The sequence below is a fragment of the Xyrauchen texanus genome, chromosome 9 (genome assembly GCF_025860055.1).
Source record: "Xyrauchen texanus isolate HMW12.3.18 chromosome 9, RBS_HiC_50CHRs, whole genome shotgun sequence".
Classification (NCBI taxonomy): Eukaryota; Metazoa; Chordata; class Actinopteri; order Cypriniformes; family Catostomidae; genus Xyrauchen; species Xyrauchen texanus.
Window position 1 is genome coordinate 44773385 of NC_068284.1, and position 25331 is coordinate 44798715.

General features: G+C 39.6%; 1 protein-coding gene across 1 annotated transcript in view; it reads right to left on the bottom strand.

The window, feature by feature from the left end:
• Window positions 1-6851: 6851 nt before the first annotated feature.
• LOC127649351 (guanine nucleotide-binding protein G(q) subunit alpha-like) overlaps window positions 6852-25331 on the bottom strand; it is a 62242-nt gene continuing 43762 nt past the window's right edge. Inside the window, exons 3-7 of the mRNA XM_052134406.1 lie at window positions 23204-23358; window positions 20206-20334; window positions 10041-10170; window positions 9422-9575; window positions 6852-8388 (exon numbers count right to left, since the gene is read on the bottom strand). Of these exons, the coding sequence (XP_051990366.1) occupies window positions 8198-8388; window positions 9422-9575; window positions 10041-10170; window positions 20206-20334; window positions 23204-23358 (759 nt within the window). The 3' untranslated portion in view covers window positions 6852-8197. The remainder of the gene's footprint in view (window positions 8389-9421; window positions 9576-10040; window positions 10171-20205; window positions 20335-23203; window positions 23359-25331) is intronic.

Below are 25331 nucleotides of genomic sequence, written 5' to 3' on the forward strand. Positions count from 1 at the left end.
AAAGAGAGACTCATGATGCAGGACGCTAAATTACGAATTATACTACGGGAAAGGCGACACTCATTAATATTAATTACGTCATGATCACGTTGCTTGGTAACCTTCCGGGTGCGTCAGATGTCATCAATTATTAATATTCAGGAGTCACTCCTACGCCACTTTACTTGCTATTACGAATATATATTCACTGTATGTATGTATATATATATATATATAATTTTACTAATCCTCAAAATTCCCCACAAAGTTAGTCCTGTGACTCCTGAGCTTTTTGTGTGTGTGTGTGGGTATTTATTTTTTATTTATTTCAAGCATTGTGTGTCACATTAAATCCTAGGTTGCAGATAGTAAAATGTTTTATTTCATTTTAATTGTTTTGAAATAACAGGGTTGCTGCAGAGCTTTTAATATCAAATTTAAGACTTTTCAAGAAACTTTTCAAGACCTGAACAAATAATACAGTGTCCCCATACTAAAATAAACCCACACAATCTCAAAATAAATGTACACATTCAACATGGTCTTAACATCGCTCATCAGTAAAACTCAATTAAAAAATATCCACATAGTTTTCCATATATATATATATCACATTAAAAATGATTTATGTACCATTATATAAATAAATACAAATTAGAGGACGACAATATTGTATTATGATGATACAATAATGTGTTGGAAAAAAGGTTAAACCTAAAACTATTGAAACTAGTGTCACGTGACGTCATTAATATTCATGAGCCACACCTTCACCATAGTAGGAATAATCCATTCGAATGCGAGATTGAGGGTGGAGCTTAGGAGGCCCATTTTAAGATGTCAGATGGATGAAATGACAGCAGCGGAAGTGCGTGTTTGTCGGTGGAAGGTGTAGGAAGTCCTCTTTGTTCCCGATCATTGGACAGCGACTCCAACATGCAATACTGGTAACTGCATCCATGGGACCAAGAGAACTTTAAATCAATTCAACCTGGGAGCCAGCAATTACATTTTCTCCAATGTAGAGGACATATGGTCAAACGTAATCATCACATAATAATATATTTGATATATTATAATATAATATGAGTGTATTACTTGTATTATTAAAATATAAGAGAAATGGTGGACATTTTCAGTGGTTGAGAAAGGGTATTATCCAAACTTCTGAAAAAAAAAAGCATTTCAAATAAAGTACATAAGAGACATTTTTGATGTAAATTTACCATGCAAGCAAAACAATATATTGATTGCCATTTTTATGTCTGATCAGCATAATATTCTAAATACATTTATCATGCAATGCAAAGAAAACAACTAACAAGGCAATCAGCAAGTATAGGAACAAATTTATTTAAATTTAAAACAGATACTTTAATAATTTTTGTTTTTTTACAAGGCGGTTATGAAAATCATTTCCATGTTTGAATGAGGTTCAGGCAACAGTGGTTGAAATGAAACAAATACAAATAAAAATGACAAAAAATATGGCGAGAATGTTGTAAATAAATTTCCACTATGTTTCCTCATCTCGAGGACATTAAATGTATTAATCAGAGCCCAAAACGCCCACCTGGACAAAGAGCACATGCTTTAAAAATTACAATTCCTTAAAATAAAAAAAGGAAGCAAAGACAACAACAGCAGTTTATCTTCTAAATTAAATACAAAAGTAAAACTGTTTACTCTTTTATTTAGTGTTTTACTCATTTTATGTTTTTAAAGGGGACCGTGTCTAATTTCACAGTCCGCATGTGATTTGGACAACAATTGGCACTTGTTATGAGTCAGTCTCAGAGAAGGGGGTTGGCACGCACACTATTATAAAACATTTACATTTGGTATAATTACAAAATAAAAAGGGTAAAAAGAGCAAAGAATGGAAGAGAAACCCCCAAACAAAATGTACCTCATCATGAGGTAAAAAAGAAAGATATATTTATGTGGTCCTAGACATAGCAGTTTTCAGGAAATGTATTATAACAAAGAAAAGTGACAATCACATTTCAATGACTCTTTCATCTGGGGCTGATCCTCAATTCAACTCTTTCCCGCTAATGCATCTTTCTGTACCAGTATACATACTTGTTTGGAAATAACGTAACTGTCTGCAATTGGGCAAGAAATTTCAAGTAGGTATAGCTGCAGGCCGGAGATCTCCAAATGGCCATGGAATATCCAAAAGAGGGTTGGGTAACTCCAGAAAGGGGTGGGGTTACTCCAGGAGGTGGTTGGGCCAGCTCCAAAAGGGGATGACATTTTCACCCACGATTAGGGAAAGGATTACGTTCGGGGCTCTGTATATCTTGGTTGGCGGTTAAGAGCTTGCACCCCTTTTTGGAGCTCAGCCTGCAGCTATATCCTTCTCACAAATTTGACTCAACATCAACAGGAGGCCCTCTAAACATCAAACATGCACTCAAACGCAATGAATGACTGACTCATATTGCAACCATACTAGATATGTCTTTTTATGATAGCTGTACTACGGTAGAGATCGCTCAGGGAAATTCAAATACAAGAGGCTTTGTCTTTTATGCCCCCGGGCCGCACTCAAAAACACGTTAGGGCGCCTATACACTAGAGTTTGCGCCGCGTCAGAGAACACTGCGAATGGATTTATCTCAATGGGGGTGATGTGTCGGAAGGAAGGTAAAAACCCAAGAATTTACGATAGTGAAGCTCTGTCATGAGACCAAAAGTTGAGAACATTTCAGCTTGAGCTGAAACGCACTCCAAGTAGGTTTAGCTGCAGGCCAGAGATCTACAAATGGGGGCGGAATCTCCAAAAGAGGCCAGGCTTCTTCCAGAAAGGGGGGGGGTGCTTACTTCAAAAGGGGGCATCACTTCCAAACCCGGTGTGGGAAAGGGTTATGTTAGGGGCTCCTGATATCTTTGCTGGAAATTTGGAGCTCCCGCCCCTTTTTGTAGCTCCACCAGCAGCCACTGTAAATCCTTCTCACGCACTCTTATGTAGGCATCCATTGACCAATGGAAATCTCGCAGAGGCGGGATTAGTTGCGCTGTGAAATAAACATGGTGGACAAAAACCCATGCATGCAGTTCATTCATTCCCGTCCTCTATTAACTTTCTCTCTCAGGCTAAAAAGATAGTAATTGTGGGGAGAGACACCGGAGTACAGTTTCAATGTTTAATGGTACATTGTCAAAAAGATAAAAGATTAAATGGCCATCCGTGAGCACCTCTTCCCTCTGTGGTACACGCCTTCCAAACGGACCTTTGGCATTCCCACGCTTCAAACACTCTGTCGGAGCTTTTCCTAGTGTGTAGGCCCTCTACAAACTACAGAACGCTTAGATGTCAAAGTTTGATGGATGAGAATTCATAAGGTATGTTTTGAGGGTGTGGAAAGCCCAATGGACATGTTTCTCTGAAAACTTTAATGGATGGGACGGATACGGTGTCTTTGCCAATTCGCTACTTTGCTGTAGTCAATGCTACGTGACAGATTAGGGAAATAAATGTTAAAACGTTTAGTTACAATAGACTTCAAATCAATAATAATAATATCTAGGCTTTTAGACAAGAATAAAATCTCTTCTGACAGTATTTTATTATTTTAACACTAAAAGCAACCCTTCTCTTGACGTTTTAAATTGAATGAACGATTGCTCCGTTTCGCCTTTCATTGCTTAATGAATTTGAGTGTCTTGGCCATGTCGAGTTTACATCAGGTCACTGTAGCCATCCCGTCTGCAGCTGTTGCATAAAGTCCCTAAAGTCATTGGTCAACAGATGCGTACGTCAGAGTGTGTTGCAGCAAAAGCTACGATTTTATCGACTTTTGGTCACATGATACAGTGTCACTTTCACAACACACATTGTGTTGTTCCTCAACGTTCTTCCGATGTACCATTCCCAATAAAATCACTTCAAATGCTTTTAGCTAAGCAAGCTTGATATTGTCGGTCATTGCTTTCCGAAATTCACAATGCACAGCAAGTACATGCTGCATTCTCATTGTTTGCACAACGTATCGCAAGCTGTTTTCTGCTACGGCAAGTTTATACTTGCAAATTAAGTACTCTAAAGCAACAGTTTGAAGAGAACCTTGCCGAGTACATTTTATTAAGCAGACATGTTCTTAGCTAGCTACTTGAATAATAACATCCGGTTAATTGGCAAAAACATTTGAGGGAAACTCTATCGGCCCCTTAAATACTGAGATTTGTTACCACCACAGTAATGCAAGAACTCGTGTTAAGTATGTTCAATGAGACAGCGTAATTGCAATGTAAGCATTTGTGTCCACGTTTGTGCACTTGCATAAAGTATATTTCTAGCCTAAAAGTTAGCGTGTAGACACCCTTAAATGTATATATAGTAGCCCCCTTATCTTGCGTACCAACTGCGCTATCTGAAAAGGTTGACTACATGCCTTTAAGAATGGCCAAAGCCCTCAAAAATGATATGTTTATTCACCTGTCCATTGCGAAAATTCTCTCATAAACAGCAGGACAGATGCTATTTCTCATTTAACCCTCACTGGACATGTAGGAAGTTGGCCAACAAAGAATATTAGACTTAGGTGTTGGTTGGCAAATGTTGAGAAAAAAAATAAATAATAAAAATACATGCAGGAGTTAGACTTTGCGACTGTTGGCAAGATCCAATAGCGTTTCACCCGTCTTGCAAGGTTTGGCTTCTAAACCTCAATCGACTGTGCCCTACAGACTAAGAAGTGTGCGCGTCACGTGACTACCAATCCGACAATGCTCAAAAGCATCATACGGTTCACAGAGTTAGAGGTTCTTTGAGGAACGCCAACACGAGATCTCTGGAACTGGCTCAATGAAGATGTAAAAACCTTCCCACAACTCTGAAGATAGTGATATGTGAAGCTTGAACTGTTAGTGTTGCGTCGCTTGCTCAGACCAGTCTCCAAGTGTTTTCAGGAATTTACCTTGTGGCACGAAAAAAAAAAAAAACTCAAGCTGCACTAAACAACGTCCCATTGTAGGAGCAATGCATTTACAATCAATGGCTTCCAAACCTCAGATACAACAAAGCAATCATTAACACTTTCTCCACAGCACTACTGACAGAACACAAGAGCAAAGGGTCTTTACGAGCCAAACATTTTAAAAGAGAGACATACGTCAAGTGAATAATGTACAACCACAGGATGCACTATGGTGTCTAAATACGTCTCAAGTCGGTCCAATACCTCTTAAGTTAATGACTGTTCAGTGGCCACAATTTGCTTTGTATCATCAGTTATAAACTTTTCTAAATACAAACTACTAAGAAAGCAGAAAACACTGCCGTATTTACAAATGTGACATTTCCAAACCCCAAATAAACACAGAATTACATGGGTTCAGCTTACAAATAACATGTGAGGTTTTAAGCTAGCATTAAGATAGCATTTGGGAAAGCGTATGCCTTGTTTGGGTGCATGATTCTCTAATAAAGACTCTGATGACCATGGCAGTAAGTCGGGCATTAAAGCTGATAAAATAGTGAATTATTCATATAATTTGGTGGAATGGGAATTTGATGGTACTTCTGAATATTTAATCACTGGTTAAACTGATCACGTACAACAAAAAACGAATTTCTCCGATCATTCGACCAAGTACCGAATTGCACTTTGATCTTTAAGCTGACCAATTGTTCACTCGTGCCTTGTCTTAGTTTTTCGTGTGGGTTTCGACGTGTTTTAGCAGCCCTTGATGAAAACGAACGAGACCTCACCTGTATAAAAGATTGACTGTAAAATAACCTTAGAAAATGTTCTATCTGTGCATCACATACACAATGAAGGAAACAAGCCATGAATTTTAGAAGAACCAAATAAAATTAGAAATGTAAAATAAAGTCACTACTTGCAAGCGTAGACCAAATAGATCCTCAATCACAGATAATAAGCAGTCTAGTTTCATATGGTACATTTCCTATGTTTGTTTTTAAGCACTGCACCTAAACGTAATTCGGAAATGTAATGATTAAAAAGAAAAGAAGGTAGGAAAGTGAAAAGTGTGTTAAAGTAAATATATTTATAGTACAATTAAATGTGTGGAAATATAAATGGCAACAATTATGTTTGGGGAAAATATATATATATAAAAAAAAAAAATTAAAAAGAAGATTTTTAAAAAGTTGATTAATTTAGTTTATACAGCAGTACAGACACTTGTCTACTATTTCGGTCTCATAACATGGGAGTGCTTCGAATAGAAAGAGAAAACAATAGCATTCAAATTATCAACAACTTCAGATCTGGTTCATAAATTATATAAATAAAATGTTCTCTATTTAATTCATCTTTATCTTTTGCTTAAAAATCATATTTTTTATCTCGTATAATATTCACACTGTAGATAGAGGCAGCGGTTTCCGATCGCCTAATAAAATTGTCGAGGAATAATATCCCACTTAGATGTGTACAAAACGTTTTTTTTTGGGAAGTCTGCTTTAGGTTTTCTCAGACTATTGCTCATAACTGTACGGGTAATATTCGTAATCATGTTTGTCCTCCACACTTTCCTGTTAGGTACAGCTATGTGTATATCATTTGAAGTATTCATTGTGACAATAAAAGTAACAATTTAAAATTAAAACAAGAATCACAGTATCAATAATAATGTAATTCATAAGAAAACCAAGAAAACCGTACACAATTACGAAAATGTTTTTCTTATTTTGCCAAAGATAGTGTACCACAGACGTTTTGTACATAAGCAATAATGTGTATACGTATTTACAAATATAAATATACACAGTCAATTAACTTGCAATTGACTGCACATAAATGCGTTTCTGCAATGCCATTCTTGACCGAAACGTTACAATGACAGTTTCTTTTTAAATTGCGTAAACAATAAATGGACTGTGTACATCTGGGGGTCATCTACAACCCAGATTCTCAACTGATATAGTATCTGTGCATGAGTTAAATAATAACTAATCGTGCACTCTGAGCGTTACGACTGCAAGTCACATAACTACCGTTAGTTTGAAACTAGGCTGACAGCTGCTGTCGTAAAATGAAAACTTAACCGGGGAGGAAGGAAAGACTACAAAAGATAAAAAACGGTGGGGAAGGAAGCAATGCAATCATTTTAAATGAGGAAATCTGCAGAACAAATACCTATCGCTTGTATATAATCCTTCGCACACACATTAAAAATCTGTAACGTCTCTTAACCATCATTTATTCGACTGCTGTTATAATATATTTTATATTCGATAGCAGTAGAAGTAGCTAGTTACTTATAATTAAAAATATTTTAAAATGATCTCAGCAATATACACAGATTTATTTAATTAGTTTCATCTCTCTCGTGCTTTGTGTCGTTTCGCTGGCATTCTTACACTATTTTCGTTCATTATATTTTTTTGTCTTTTTTTGCATTTGTGATGCTCATACATTAAGTTTACATTCATCGATGCAAGTTGAAGACTAGTCACATCGAGATTATCATCTCTGCGGGAAACAAAAAGGATCTCCACACCATCAGTGGATCCCACAGGAACCCACTGGATTCTAGAATCCGCCAGAATCCTCTGAATTCTAGAAAGATCCAATGGATCTATTCGGAACTTTCTGGCACCACAGCACTTGTCCTTGTGTCCATGAACAATTATGTAAATATGTTGTGTGTTTTTTTTATTTTTATTATTTTTATTCTTTGTGGAAACACATTTTCAATTCTTCCAGGCAGAATTACGAGACATCCTCAGAACCGATGACGTGATTGGAGAGAGTGATAGTGCACGAACGGGAAGGAACGTCACTTCCAGTTTTCAGGCCAGCGGATCGCAGATTGTTCCATCCACAAGCTCATCACAGCTTTGCCAATCCAACATTTTATTGGAATACTTTCTTGGAATGTTGGAGCAGCAAGTCAGAGTCTAACGCCCTATGCCAAATTCGAGACATTTTTGGTGTCTTCAAATTTGATAAAAGGGAAAGAGGCCATTGACGAAAGCTGCCGGGCAGGAGCGGACAGACTTTGGCGAAGAAAAAAAACGATAAGCTGTCCGTTACGATTCCGCTGGACAGAAAGTGGAAACTCTGGAAGCTGGGGGGAAAAAAGGAAAATCTCAAGAGCCATGTGTTACTGAATGCATAAATGTGTTTGTATATGTGTGTGTGTTTGTATGACTGTTGTGTGTGGACGTAGGTGTGCGCACACTCTGTAGGTGCCTGTTCTGTGCTGATCATGTGATCGTGTCGGACCGTCACATGTCTCACACCAAGTTGTATTCCTTCAGGTTCAGCTGTAGGATGGTGTCTTTCACCGCTGCAAACACAAAGCGGATGTTCTCGGTGTCGGTCGCGCAGGTGAAATGTGAGTAGATGATCTTGTCGCTGTCAGGATTCAGATCAACAAACATCTTCAGGATGAACTCCCGTGCGGCCTGAGCATCCCTCTGGGGCCCTTTGAAAGAATGTTTACATGGAGTTAAAATTTTGAAAATACAATATTAGCCACATTCCAAAAATAGAGCACAAAATAGGGCCATAAACTCTTAAAATATTACGCTTTTTTTTTTCTTCCAACAACTGGATAAGAATATTTAATAAATTCACCCCTGAAATTGCATAAATACTACTATTCAAAAGTTTATTTTGAAAAATACAAATAATTATGCTTCTGTTCACCAATGATGCTCAGAGTATTTTAGCTGCAGTGAATTATTGAGGCATAATGCCATTTTTATGCCATATTGGTTATAACAGTTGTCGGTAGAGGGTGCTATTTTGCTACTGTTGTTTTTGACAACAGTTTCTGCTCTCGACGGTCTCAAAAATGCTCATTTTGTATTTTTGAGTACAGGGTTTTGAAAAAAGGGGGCATGGCTAATCCAACGGCTCAGCTTGTGGAAATTCTAGAAGGGCTAAAATCGTTTACAGCTCCTTTAAGTCGTCTCAAACTCGTTTGACTTTCTTTCTTCTGCGGAACCTAAACGAAGATAATTTCAAGCTCGATTACACATCCTAGCAACTTCTAGCACTTTGCGCATGCCTCAAGCTCTAGGAATTGAAATCATGATTTTGCCTTGAGACTACAATGGCAAGATGTACAGTGAAAAAGGAATTACATTTGGTCTGTTGCTGATGCTGCCTTTATGTGCTTTTTGGTTCTTGAAAGTGACCCCATTCACTTGTATTGTATGGACAGACCAATACCATTACTCCATTAAAATATATTTGTTTGTGATCCATGGAAGAATAGTCATACGAGTCTGAGTTGACTTCAGAGAATTATCATTTTGGGGTGAACCATTCCTTTGACTACTGGAGCCTCTTGTTGAGCTCTGACACTTCAAACATATCAAGGAAGATCAGAACCCTCTATTCACGCTAATAATATCAGCAGCTAAATAAAAGCATACATACATTGTTACAGCTTGCATTAATCTGGTCTAGATAACACACACTTTTTTTTGTAACTCAAGAATCAGACCTACCATCAAACTCTGGGAAGTAGTCGACCAAGTGCGAGTAGGAGATTTTTTCCTCTAGCAGATCTTTCTTGTTGAGGAAGAGGATGACCGAGGAGTTTTGGAACCATGGATATGTGATTATCGTCCTAAACAGAGCCTTGCTCTCCTCCATACGATTCTGAACACAAAGAGAAACAGAAGAGCACCATTATTGCTGGAGCATTATGTCTGAGTAAAGGCCTACACACATCAAACATGTATTCCCGCAGTGAAAAACACTTTAAATTGAAACAATGCATTTCTATGGGCCCATTCACACCAGGAGCTAAAATTTGCCTGGCCATGACGCAAGCTTTATTTATTAATTGTAAAGGTCTATTTTTGTCACTCTGAGATAAATAACTTGCCATTGGCCAAAAAACAGAAGTGTTACCCGCCCTGATGTCAGTAAAAAAAAAAAAAGACAATAGATAATAAAACGGACCACCCTGCTTTCTAGATATTGGCTTGTGCAAATGAAAAACCCACAGCGGTCAATTACTAGTCTTTTAAGCAGGAAAAGCTTTCATTACTGTGACTTCCGTGGTTTCCAGTTCTACTTTTAAAAGCATTAATATGGTCAGGTGATCAGAGAACTACTCACCTCGTTGTCCGACTCAACCAGAACCTGATCGTACTCGCTCAGAGCCACCAGGAACATGATAGACGTCACATTCTCAAAGCAGTGGATCCACTTCCTGCGCTCTGACCTCTGACCTCCTACATCAACCATCCTGAGAGAGAAAGAGAGAGTTTGCAATTTTCATTATGCACATTCTTTGCATTATTGGTTAATATTTCTAGTTATTACAAGGCTGTCTGTAATGCTTGATTCTGATTGGTCAATTGTGCATTCTGCTGTCAAAAAGTTTTGTATAATGACTGCTAAACTGTATAATTGACCACTGTCCCAGATATATACTTTAAGTATTGTAGTAGGCAAGTTACTACATACTGCGCAGTATATACTGTAAGCAGTATGCTAGTCAGACATGTTCACAAGTCCCTGAGATAGAGTCCAAATCAAGTCTCAAGTCTTTCAAGGCCAGATCTTTGAATACTGACTACTTTAAGGGATTGCCTTGTTGATTTATTTAAACTTGTCTAATAAAATACAAAAGGTTTTACTTTAATCATGGATTTTATTTTTATACTGTAAACAATCAATACAATATTAATTTATTGGCACTTAAAGAGAACAGATTTTACACAGAAGGAAAACTAGCTTATAGTCCATAATTCTTTAGGGCTTTAAAGCCTTCTATTCAATTTTGCATTTGCCCTTATGAAAATGTACCATAGCTTTTATAGTTTAAAGAGTGGTATTTATTTGTAACAAGACCATGGTAACCTCAGGTAAAAACAAGCATGGATCGTTACTAACATGGTAAAATGATATTTATAAAACAAACATTGGCATTTTTGTAAAGAAACAGTATCCTAAACACTATAAACATTTATAAACTGCTATATTTGTAAAAAAAAAATGAATGATATTCCCTCACTGCCCAAAGGAACTGTAGCCTATTATAAATTGAATAGAGCTATATTGGAGTGGAGGTGGCATAGTGGGCAAAAGCACATAATTGCTGGTTCGATCCCCACAGTCACCACCATTGTGTCCTTGAGCAAGGCACTTAACTCCAGGTTGCTCCGGTGGGATTGTCCCTGTAATGAGTGCACTGTAAGTGGCTTTGGACCAAAGCGTCTGCCAAATGCATAAATGTAAACGTAAATGTACGGAACAAAAATGGGCGTTTCCCCAATAGGTGTTTTTCAACACTATCCAATGAAAGTAGGGAATCTCAATGTAGGCTAATCGTGTTAAGCGGTTGAAAAACACCCATCCTGATTTGAAAATGCCCACCGATTCTGCAGAGAAACATTTACATTTATGCATTTGGCAGACGCTTTTATCCAAATTGACTTACAGAGCCCTTATTACAGGGACAATCCCCCCGGAGCAACCTGGAGTTAAGTGACTTTCTCAAGGACACAATGGTGGTGGCCGTGGGGCTTGAACCAGTGACCTTCTGATTAACAGATATGTGCTTTAGCCCACTACACCACCACCAACGTTCAACGTGCAACGTTCATCCGTGATCCGTGCCGGAGCAGCAGTGGTTTCATAGTGGTTTGTTTTGTCACTCTCATGGACCTTTTTTTTTTTTTTTTAAACCAGGGACATTTTAGCTTTCTTCTAGCACTTATACTGTTTGGACTGTCTGATGTTGTATGACAGCAATTCCGAGTAAACTTCCTGTTGCCTTTGAAGGCATGCAATGTGAAGTTTGCACAAAGTGGATAGCAGGCACAACAAAGCTGCTACAACATGGGCCGCCATCTTGATTGTTTTGGGTTGAATCGGTCAAATGACTATTACATGACAACAAATAAAATATATTGTTTTAGAGTATCTCCATTTTCCTTGTCCACACTACAACACGAAGATGGTTTTCAAATGTATCCACTTGGGAAAGCGTTTTCGAAAAGCTCTGTTTTAGCTGGACAAAGGCAAAAACCGAGTGTGTTGAGACCAAAACGTAGAAAAATGTATGCTTTTTAAACAAAAAAAATATTAGTTTGGATGTGGCCTGAAAGCACAATATAAAGCAAGCATGTCCTTTTTCTCCCCAATTTGGAATGCCCAATTCCCAATGCACTCCAAGTCCTTGTGGTGGCGTAGTGACTCAATACAGGCCACCTCCGCATCAGAGACCGCCAATCCGTGCATCTCATCGTGTGGCTTGTTGAGCGCGTTACCGCGAATACGTAAAGCGTGTGGAGGCCCACGCTATTCTACGCACAACCCACCATGCATCCCACCGAGAGCAAGAACCTCACATTCTAGCAACACAGCCAGCATTACATCTGTTTTATTCTTTAAACTAAATGAACGGTCAAGTCAAGCACATTGGCTTGTGGAATATAGTATTTTGCAGTGTGCTCCATGTACTGTTTACAATACTACACATTCTGACAAATGCAGGTCATCCAAGTATACCATACATAGAAAAATGTGCATACAGCGAACAGTAACGATACTACAAAAATTGTAAGGTAGCATGCTATAGTACTGTTGTATACTGTACATTTGACCAAATGTAGTACTGTAGGTCATCTGCATACTTATGCACAGTATACACATACTACATACAGTGAGGAAAATAAGTATTTGAACACCCTGCTATTTTGCAAGTTCTCCCACTTGGAAATCATGGAGGGGTCTGAAATTGTCATCGTAGGTGCATGTCCACTGTGAGAGAAATAATCTAAAAAAAAAATCCAGAAATCACAATATATGATTTTTTAACTATTTATTTGTATGATACAGCTGCAAATAAGTATTTGAACACCTGTCTATCAGCTAGAATTCTGACCCTCAAAGACCTGTTAGTCTGCCTTTAAAATGTCCACCTCCACTCCATTTATTATCCTAAATTAGATGCACCTGTTTGAGGTCGTTAGCTGCATAAAGACACCTGTCCACCCCATACAATCAGTAAGAATCCAACTACTGACATGACCAAGACCAAAGAGCTGTCCAAAGACACTAGAGACAAAATTGTACACCTCCACAAGGCTGGAAAGGGCTACAGGGAAATTGCCAAGCAGCTTGGTGAAAAAAGGTCCACTGTTGGAGCAATCATTAGAAAATGGAAGAAGCTAAACATGACTGTCAATCTCCCTCGGACTGGGGCTCCATGCAAGATCTCACCTCGTGGGGTCTCAATGATCCTAAGAAAGGTGAGAAATCAGCCCAGAACTACACGGGAGGAGCTGGTCAATGACCTGAAAAGAGCTGGGACCACCGTTTCCAAGGTTACTGTTGGTAATACACGAAGACGTCATGGTTTGAAATCATGCATGGCACGGAAGGTTCCCCTGCTTAAACCAGCACATGTCAAGGCCCGTCTTAAGTTTGCCAATGACCATTTGGATGATCCAGAGGAGTCATGGGTGAAAGTCATGTGGTCAGATGAGACAAAAATAGAACTTTTTGGTCATAATTCCACTAACCGTGTTTGGAGGAAGAAGAATGATGAGTACCATCCCAAGAACACCATCCCTACTGTGAAGCATGGGGGTGGTAGCATCATGCTTTGGGGGTGTTTTTCTGCACATGGGACAGGGCGACTGCACTGTATTAAGGAGAGGATGACCGGGGCCATGTATTGCGAGATTTTGGGGAACAACCTCCTTCCCTCAGTTAGAGCATTGTAGATGGGTCGAGGCTGGGTCTTCCAACATGACAATGACCCGAAGCACACAGCCAGGATAACCAAGGAGTGGCTCTGTAAGAAGCATATCAAGGTTCTGGCGTGGCCTAGCCAGTCTCCAGACCTAAACCCAATAGAGAATCTTTGGAGGGAGCTCAAACTCCGTGTTTCTCAGCGACAGCCCAGAAACCTGACTGATCTAGAGAAGATCTGTGTGGAGGAGTGGGCCAAAATCCCTCCTGCAGTGTGTGCAAACCTGGTGAAAAACTACAGGAAACGTTTGACCTCTGTAATTGCAAACAAAGGCTACTGTACCAAATATTAACACTGATCTTCTCAGGTGTTCAAATACTTATTTGCAGCTGTATCATTCAAATAAATAGTTAAAAAATCATATATTGTGATTTCTGGATTTTTTTTTTTAGATTATGTCTCTCACAGTGGACATGCACCTACGATGACAATTTCAGACCCCTCCATGATTTCCAAGTGGGAGAACTTGCAAAATAGCAGGGTGTTCAAATACTTATTTTCCTCACTGTATATACTAAGAATTGTATTTCACATTTTGGCAAATGTAGTAGGTATTCAGAGTACATACTATGTGCACAATACACATTACAGATATAGGAGTAGTATGGTAGCACTCTACTCTGAACACATAGACCTAGATTCCAGAAACATGGTGGGTGTGAGGCCAGAATGTGCAATGTTTATCCAGCACTGTTTTAAAGGCACACAGCGCCCTCTAGCGGTGTCAGAGTTCCAGTCCTGAGCCAGCAGTTCACAGAGGGCCCTTTGATAAATGAAGCCCTCTTAGGATTGGCTGCCCAAAATAAAGCTCCTTCAGATAGAAGTGTCCTCATTTCCTTCAGCCAGGGGCTCGGTGACCTATTTCTCAACATACATACGCTCTTTAATGTAGGACGAGTCTCTACATTCACTCCGTACTTAGCAGCAAACTTTGGCAGGAGAGACAGAGGGTGTGAGACATGTAAAAAGAGTGAGAGAGAGAGGGGCAAAACATTTGTTCGTGAGAGGTCAAAAATGGTTTTACTCTTCCGGGGAGCTCCACACGAGATCCATGTGGGTTTAAGATGGTTTTACTGAGATTAAAAACCACAGAGCTGATGGTAATCATTTATTGAGTCAATATGGGAGAGAGGGGCAAAAGTAATCTCTTCTGTTTTGATGAGTTTTCATATAATCACGGCCAGAGGAATGATCCGAAAAGTAGGAGGGGGACACATAAATCTCTTCAGCTGTATGACACCATTTTAAACATCTAGTTGCCATGGATACACTTATATCCGAAGTAGTGGCACTTCACTACAAAGTAATTTATTCATTTACATTTATACCTTAAGCAGATGCTTTTATCCAAAGCTTACAAATGAGGACTTACGACTTACAAATGAGGAATACAGCAAAGCATTTCATCCTAAGGAGGTAATAATATAAGAAGTGCTGCAAAAAAAGTTTCAAATTGCTCAGAGATGTACAAGTAGAGAGAAAGGTAAGCGATCGCAGTGAAAGAATTGATTTTAGACAGTTTAGCATTATTGGGTCAAGGGCTCATTCGATATTAAAATTTAAAAGACGTAACGATGACAGTCTTTCTACAGTTTCGGTAGTACCGTTTCGGTAGCCGTATGTTGTCTAACCGAAACACAGCAGCCTTCAAACACTAATATGCATATTTACATGCATGCTCTGTTAAGAGTACTAGCGTCTACCCATTAAGCGGCTATGCACACTCATTTCTTGGTCAGAATCCCCTCCTTAGTGAGGTATTGTACAGCCATATGTGGATTTATTTCCCTTTATTATGAGAGCCAAGCAAAATAAATCTTTTAGGGGAAATTTTGTAATTATGTTGGCTTGACAAAGCCAACATACTGTCATCCACAGTTTTTTCAACCAACCATTGGGTGGTGCCACAATGATTCTGATTGCCACTGGACTGTTTTCTAATTACGGAATCCATAAGAAGCAATGTAAAAACAATTGAACAAGAGCAATCCAAAAGTAAAACAACAAGCGTTTTAAGTGCTTGTTTGAGTAAAAAAAATTTCAAGCTCATCATGTGCAGTTGCTGGCTGTTGTAACTCAAAGTAATAAATGATTCATTTATCGCTTCACGTCATCTACATACTCGAGTGAGGCACTGTCAAAAGGCGGTGATCGTGACTCCGCAAAGTATCCGCACTATGAAGCCACATGTTTTTTTACTTATCACTTATTATTAGCTAAAAACATACATCTATTTGCAGACCAGAAAATGGAAATAGGCTTCAGTTATAAATCGTGGAATAGATCCTTGATCAGTAAAAAGGTGGTTTCTATATATTTGGTTTACGTTTTTTAAATCCCTAACCAAAGGCAAACATTTTGTACTCTAACTTGCCCTAGAACTTTCATGCTACATTGACCAAACATCGACCGACTTAGCATACCATGCCTTTTCTAAATGATCTGAAATATTTATTTATGTACAGCGGACGATCAGAAATCTGAAAAATCCCTAAAGGGGCTAAAGGCTCGGTATACTCGCTGTGAAGTTCTTCTTAGTTCTTCGCTTTGGAGCCAAAAAAAGTTTGAAACAGCTGAGCAATGGTATAATGTTTGCAACATCCAGACCCCGGTATGCGTTTAGAGGATTGCGGGTATTGCGCACAATTTTAATAATTCCCGCAAGTTCCACGTACTGGAAATTCCCACACACTTTTATTCACTTTACAGTTCAGCTGTGCATTATCAAACCAACAGATACAGATGAACAAATCAAATCAATTAACATGTTTTTGTATCAAACTATGCGCAAGTAAAATCGCTCTCTCCCTCATGCAGCTGTCAGCAGCGCGTTGAGTTAAGAGTGAGCGTGCGCAGTGAGGGAGCACTTTGTCCCATAGTTGGTGAACTTACGAAGATGCTACAGATGTAGAAACCTTTCTAAACCTGTTAATTTGACATCCAAATGGTGTAATACTGTGTTTTCATTAGCAAGCGACATGATAAAAATACCACTCCTGTTTATTTACATTTATGCATTTGGCAGACACTTTTATCCAAAGCGACTTCGTGCAATTTTTACAGGGACAATCCCCCCGGAGCAACCTGGAGTTAAGTGCTTTGCCCAAGGACACAATGGTGGTGGCTGTGGGGATCAAACCAGCGACCTTCTGATTAATAGTTATGTGCTTTAGCCCACTACGCCACCAGCGCTCTAGTTTATAAATAACAAAGCTGTTATATTGCAAGTGTGTGACAGAGCGATTTCATATTTTGGCGCTCAATCGTTGGTCAAAATGCAGCACATTGAGGGCAAAAAAAGTCCTTGCAAAGAGTTCCTGTTGTTTTATTAAAAACACCTGATATAGGGGGCCTGGGTAGCTAAGTGAGTAAAGACGCTGACTACCACCCTTGAAGTCGTGGGTTCAAATCCAGGGCATGCTGAGTGACTCCAGCCAGGTCTAAATTGGCCTGGTTGCTAGGGAGGGTAGAGTCGCATGGGGTAACCGCCTCGTGGTCGCTATAATGTTGTTCTCACTCTCGGTGGGGCGTGTGGCGAGTTGTGTGTGGATGCTATGGAGAATAGCGTGAAGCCTCCACACGTGCTACATCTTCACAGTAATGCGCTCAACAAGCCACGTGATAAGATGCGCGGATTGATGGTCTCAGATGAGGAGGCAACTTCTTTGTGTCCCTACACCACCGAGAGGATTAGAGCGCATTGGGAATTCCAAATTGGGGAGAACATTTTTTAAAATACAATACCCCAAGATATGATTTATGCTTTATGTAATCCCATATATGCGCTTTACATATATTTATTCATAAATACCTCGTATTAACCTCAGCCGTCCTGCCATTTACACATGTGCTTTTAAGGCAATAGTTCTGTGGAGGAGATGATGGGTTTTCGGTCACCCGTTTAGTCGTGCTGTCATGCAACTTTTGCCCTTGTGTAGTGTTTTCACAAGAAGGATTTAGGACAAAGATTTAGTCACTGAGTTAAGGATTTGATTATTGCTGAGAACAGACTTTCTACTAAATCGGTTGTGATATGTAATATACAGTAGGTAGATATTAGGCCTAATCTGTGAATTAACAATGTGTATATAACATGAAGTCAGACTGATATACAAAGAACAAAAACAAAAATACCTGTATGGTCCAGAAACGAGACATGTAATCGGTATTTTATGAGGAAGATATGAAGTAGACAGTTTCAAATATTCATCTTCACCCTGCAGATGAACAGCTCTGATAGTAATAGCCATAGTGATCTTGCTTCTTTTCATATCAAACGCCATCATCATGTCGAATTAATGATTCCGTTTTGAAACATTACCTAATTAAATGTATACGTACATATTGGATATTGAGCAGCTCGTGATTTCCAGACATGTGTATAACTGGGGTTTAACAAAGTTTATTAGGTCTCATTCGGCGCTTTATCTCTAAAGGCGAATGAATGAGAGAAAACCTGTTTTTTTTACAGTGGGAATAAAACTAGCGCTCGGTCCCTTTATGAGAGCACATGCACGTCAAACAGTCTGCACTGCACTGAGAGAGATGATGAGAGACTTGGATTTTCAGTCCTATAGAAAGAAACTGTTGATTTCTTGTGTTCCAATGTGTGGATTACTGCTTTTCACCAACATGTATAAACTAAATGAAAAAAAAAAAAAACGAAAATAAATTTGGGGATTTTGTGCACTGTGAACAAAACAACTGTGTTGCAAACACGTTAAATCCCACTACGAAATTCATTAAGTGTTTTTTTTCCTGCTATTTTCTACACATTGGTAATAGCTGCTGCCAAGACACTTGGAAAAGAGCGAGGGCAGTGCTAGGAGATTGTGCTCCGTGTCTGCACGATCTTGTGCTTGCATACCACTGTGCATCGGTGCGTCCAGTATATTATGCATTTGCGCGAACATACTCTTGCACGCTCCTTGGTCGGTTAGAAGACTTTGTTCGCTCTGTGTAATTTCTGTGCTCTCTTGAAAGTATTTTGATTGCACTAATGTTATAAATGCAGCACTGGCCCGATAGGGCAAGTGACAGTTCTAGTAACTGGCCCGAATCTCTCTCTCACACTGGCCCGGCCATCGGGCAGTCCTTATTGTCAATCACTGGATATATATATACACATTTCTATAATACATACACGTATATACTTATAAAAATGTATTGTTATATATTTAAATTAATATATTTGGCCAGACTTGTAACCCATAAGCTAAATGGCTATATGTTTAATATTAAAAAAAAAATTATTAACCTGATTAATTTATAATAAGTGTGTCTCCTTAACTTTTATATGACCAATTGTCATGATAATGCATGTAATGGTCGCATCTTGTGAGCACACCTGAGGCTAATAAGGCTTAATTCAGAGCCAGCATCTCAAAATCCTTTTGTTTGATTTTAGTGTTTATTTTAGCCACACTATGCCAGTACTCTGCTGGTTCACAATGACTGGTGGGTAAATTTACCTCTCCACTTCCTGTGAAGTGATGTATCAATGTACACTTATTCCCTGTGCTGTTTGGAGTGCCCTTCCAACTGAACATGTACACTTCCTTCGGATTGGAATCTCCCTTAAGATGGCTGAATACCTTGTGAAGTCCACTTCGGAGGACCCTAACAGTCATTCAGAACACACCTAAGGTCTTTTGCTGCATTTACCTCTCGTTGGAATTTCAAGATGACAACTCTGAGATTCTACTCGGAGCTGTTCACGTCCTCACACTCAGAAATCATTAGTTTCTATGGCAACGCTGATAACGGCAAAACTGTGGATTTGCTTTTTAGGAAATCAAAATATTTAATCACTGCATTAATTCATCTCTGCAAGTTCTTGCAATATGTTTAAAAACAAAAAGTGCTCCATGTAACCCCAGGCTATATTAATCTACCTTTAACTGTTGAGGTCACTGCGATATTGGATCTTTTCACATGAAGTCACAACATTCAAGTTGGAGCTTTCATAAAATACTGAGTTTACAACTTGTAATAAGTTCTACTAAGACCCGAATGGTTTTTACAAGTTGGAATCTCGTAATTACGGTAATTCAGTCATGACATGAATGCACCATTTAATCTAGTTTAAGTTGCTCTCTATCTATCTATGCATCTATATATAACCTTCAAACTTAAAGTGCACCAAAAACCTTCAGCCTAAGATAGTATTTTTCTCTAAAGACTTGCCTAGATGAAAATTGTTTTGGTTTTGATGGCTCAGTAGAGGAAAAAAAAATCAATAGAAATGCAACAAAGACAACTCTGACTGATGTGGGGTGTGATTCGATCTTTGTAGGTCACACACACACACACACACACACACACACACACACACACACACACACACACACACACACACACACACACACACACACACACACACACACACACACACACACACACAATGGTAAATATTAATATCTTTCCAGTGAGGCTGTATTCTCAATTCTAACCTACATAAACTAGAGTAATATTTTTTCTCTCAGTCTATTTATTGGGTTTCTTGGTGTCCTTTACCTGAAAATGATGCTTTGAAGGTCGAATGGGTATTCAATAATCCCCGTGGTCGGGATTCGAACCCTCAACACGTCCTGTTGGGTGGGAAGGTAGGAGGGTTCGGCGATACGATCCAGATCGGTTAGATAGCTACAGATCAAGAGGAAGAGAGACAGAGAGAGATAAAACATGATTAACCCCTTTATAACACTAACAGGTGGTTTCCTCTAGGGAAGTCTGTCTATGTTCAGAACGGATCAGTAGCGTCTGCTTACTGCATGCTGCAAAATGTCTTGTTTTCCAGTTAGAAATATCAAACATTCTTTTTTTTCCCATTTTCTCCCCAACGTGGCATGCCCAATTCCCACTGCTTACTAGATCCTCACGGCGGTGAAGTTGCCTCCGTTTCCGAGACCGTCAATCTGCGCATCTTGTCATATGGCTCGCTGTGTATGAAACCGTGGAGACTCGCAGCATGTGGAGGCTCATGCTATTATCTGTGATCCACGCACAATTCACCAAGTGCCCCATTGAGAGCGAGAACCACTAATCGGGACCACGAGGAGGTTACCCCATGTTACTCTATCCTCCCTAGCAACCGAACCAATTTAGTTGCTTAAGAGACCTGGCTGGAGTCACTCAGCACGCCCTGGATTCGAACACGTGAATCCAGGGGTGGTAATAAGCCACTTACTATTTGATTTCTATTTGTCAATCGAGTAAAAACCAACAACTTGTTTTTCCAACCTCACATCAATCTCACATTTGGCATTTTACTTCAAGGAAATGTATCATGCTTTATTGATTTTTAGACATTTTTATTGTAAATACAAGAGTAAAGAAAATAATTTTTGCAGTGTATAGTATTATACACTGCACTATTTTTGAAAAACAGTAGGACTGGGTATTGATACATATTTCTCGATTCGATATCGATTCATATGGGTATATTTCAGTTATAATGTACTGTGACCAGGCGGAGGGCGGGGCCGGGTCGTGATTATACACACCCGGTCCCTTATCAGGCTAATTAAGCCTCCGAGAGGGATAAAGGCAGACTGCAGAAGGTGGTGCGAGGAGAGAGAGAGAGATCGTTTACGGTCAGCTGACTGTCATGTGTGTTTGTTTACGTTTTTCATTAAAATATGATTTATTTTGTCAAGCCGGTTCTCGCCGCCTCCTTTCCATTGAACTCCTTAACAATGGTGAGAAGACCCGGGAAGGAGGAGGGATACGCCATAGTGGAGTTCTCGCTGCTATCATCCACCCCAATGGAGCAGCCGCGAGGGGAGAAGGGGCTCCTAACCAATCGCCTGGAGCAGTCAAGGCCGCTGCCAGGGGCAGAGGAGTCCCCTACCAGCCGCTGAAGCGTGGCGGGGTCTGAGACCGTGAGAGGGGAGGGGTTCGCTGCCTGGAGCAGGAGAACCGCTGCCAGAGGCGGGGGAGACCCCTTCTATTTCCTGAGAATTTAGCGGGGCGTTCCGTCCGCCAGGGGCTGGAGGAATGCCTCCGATCCGCCCGGGGAGGTGCGGCTGTCATCCGTTACAGGGTGGAGGAGTGGCCGAGGACCAAGCTACGACCCATCCGAGAACTGGCAAGTTTTTTTTTTTTTTTCTTCATCTTTCTCTCCTCTTTCTCTACCACTGCCGCTCTGCTTTGGCCTTTTCACTCTCTTTTAAATTTTAAGATTAATATTATAGACACACAAACAAAGATGTTTTAAGCTTTACACTAATCAGATGATCTCTCCCTCCTCCAGTCTAAGCTGGATCCAAACATCTAAGCCTTTCCATCTACCTCAGCAGGAAAGTACTGGTATAAGCAGCCCGTATGTTTGGACACTGGATCTGAGATTGTGTCTCTCATTGTATGTTCATTTAGTGGAAAGAGAAACAGAGGTGACCATCTTAAAGTGTGTTCAACTCATCCTTTTCATATCAAATATCATCACTCACTCACGGTCGAGTCACAATGACTACTCACTTTGATTACATAACCATGTTTCTCAACAAGACAAGTATGTGTGCACTTACATTAAAGACTTTTTGAGTAATGCTGTAAATTTAATGTGATAATTTTATACATATCAGGTGTAAATTAGGTCAAAATTGAATGAATTTAAGATGTTTATTTCAGTGCTATGTCTTGGACACATTTTTAGCTGTAATATCAATACACGGACGGAGCATGGCATGATATTTCAGATCATCTTTGAAGGTGGTGTAAGCGATTTTAGCCATCTTTCTAACTTCCTGAAACTCTGAAACCCTGCCCTCTGAGGACATGTCAGCCAAACCAATATCAACAAAACGAAACGATTGACAGATAGAGCATGTTTCTAACTGGCTAAAAAGAGCTGGCTGCTCCCCACCTCTTTATGCTCTTTAAAGAGTCACAGAGACAGGTTCCCATATTTCAGTGATATCTGTCTGGTTGTAGTGACATTTTATGAATTGCATTAAAAATGCGTGCAGCACCTTTAATGTGTCTACAAGGATAAGTATATAAATGTGCCGATGTGACCTGCATTACTCCAACAAACCACCAGGGGGTGTGATTCACATGATGGCCTCACACATCTGAGTGTGTTCTTGTGGTGAAATACACACAAAGCTGCCTCAATATTTTATTGGGCCAGTAAAAGAAATAGGACAACACTGTCGCCAACTCTTCAATTCGATCATCTAGCTTTAGAGATACAAGCCTAATGGAAACAAACCCATTCAGAAAACATTTTTCCAAGATGTTAACAATGTTAATAATGGAAGACCATGATAGCTGCGCTATTTTTAATCTTAATGGGCTAGTTCATCCAAAATGAAAATTGTGTCATTTACCCTCATGTCATTCCAAACCCGTATGACTTTCTTTCTTCCGTGGACACAAAAGGAGACGTTTGGCAGAATGTTAGACTGACAGCCTCACTCACCATTCACTTTCATTGTATGGAAAAAAATGTCATTTTTTTGGGTGAACTATCCCTTTAAATACACTACATGCGGCCAGTTGAAACACGTACTATTTTGTGGAGTCTGACAGCTGGTACTCTCTGCGTCTGTCGTACGCCTCTCGAATGCCTGGATCTGACCACAGCATCTTTATGGCATTAATGTAGGGGTGGTCAAATGATGACAACTTCTCAATATCCACATCCTTCACCAGCATGGCATTTGCCTGTGGGCCAGAAAAGATTAATAGTTTCAGACTAACTCAATACGGACAATACTGATATTCTACATTAGGATTATACAATAGAAGTTCAAAAGGGGCAGTCTTCCCAGCAAAAGGCTTTAGTAGTTCATATCTTGTATGGCTATGAATTTAAATAAAGAACAACCATTACAGGAAAATGTGTTGTATATTTTAAAGTTGCCAGTCATAATACTTTTGTAAGAGTAAGAAATTCTATTTAGTCAAAACTCAAATAGTCTCTCCAAGACTGCTGATTAGTCCAGTATAGATTCACAAATAATCCAGCACAACAGTGCCCGCCCACTTTTCCAGCTGTGTCGGTTCCGGAAGTATTTTTCCCATTCATTTTAACCATTGACTTTTCAAAAAAATCCTTCATAAGAGTTCTAAACCAAGAGCCAAACCAACCAGCCCCAAAGTGAATTACAACATTACAAACTTTAATTTTAAGCAAAAAATATTTGAAAATTGTGTTAAAAACAAAAAGGTACAAGAATGTGTACTTAAGTGTCTTTCACGAAGGCACGGACTACAATTCCATGACGCATTGCGAATTATGTCATTGAATAAAATAAAAAAAATGAAGGGTATATTTAAAAATATTGATTTTAGGTTGACGATTATAAATATACACTCACCTAAAGGATTATTAGGAACACCTGTTCAATTTCTCATTAATGCAATTATCTAATCAACCAATCACATGGCAGTTGCTTCAATGCATATAGGGGTGTGGTCCTGGTCAAGACAATCTCCTGAACTCCAAACTGAATGTCAGAATGGGAAAGAAAGCAATTTTGAGCGTGGCATGGTTGTTGGTGCCAGACGGGCCGGTCTGAGTATTTCACAATCTGCTCAGTTACTGGGATTTTCACGCACAACCATTTCTAGGGTTTACAAAGAATGGTGTGAAAAGAGAAAAACATCCAGTATGCGGCAGTCCTGTGGGAGAAAATGCCTTGTTGATGCTAGAGGTCAGAGGAGAATGGGCCGACTGATTCAAGCTGATAGAAGAGCAACTTTGCCTGAAATAACCACTCGTTACAACCGAGGTATGCAGCAAAGCATTTGTGAAGCCACAACACGCACAACCTTGAGGCGGATGGGCTACAACAGCAGAAGACCCCACCGGGTACCACTCATCTCCACTACAAATAGGAAAAAGAGGCTACAATTTGCAAGAGCTCACCAAAATTGGACAGTTGAAGACTGGAAAAATGTTGCCTGGTCTGATGAGTCTCGATTTCTGTTGAGACATTCAGATGGTAGAGTCAGAATTTGGCGTAAACAGAATGAGAACATGGATCCATCATGCCTTGTTACCACTGTGCAGGCTGGTGGTGGTGGTGGTGTAATGGTGTGGGGGATGTTTTCTTGGCACACTTTAGGCCCCTTAGTGCCAATTGGGCATCGTTTAAATGCCACGGCCTACCTGAGCATTGTTTCTGACCATGTCCATCCCTTTATGGCCACCATGTACCCATCCTCTGATGGCTACTTCCAGCAGGATAATGCACCATGTCACAAAGCTCGAATCATTTCAAATTGGTTTCTTGAACATGACAATGAGTTCACTGTACTAAAATGGCCCCCACAGTCACCAGATCTCAACCCAATAGAGCATCTTTGGGATGTGGTGGAACGGGAGCTTCGTGCCCTGGATGTGCATCTCACAAATCTCCATCAACTGCAAGATGCTATCCTATCAATATGGGCCAACATTTCTAAAGAATGCTTTCAGCACCTTGTTGAATCAATGCCACGTAGAATTAAGGCAGTTCTGAAGGCGAAAGGGGGTCAAACACAGTATTAGTATGGTGTTCCTAATAATCCTTTAGGTGAGTGTAGAACCAATATGTTTTATGTTTATTGCAAATATTCCGATATGTACAAATAGATAAGTAGTTTAAGACACTGAGATATTGACTCGATTACGTCATTTACAGTGCTTCATG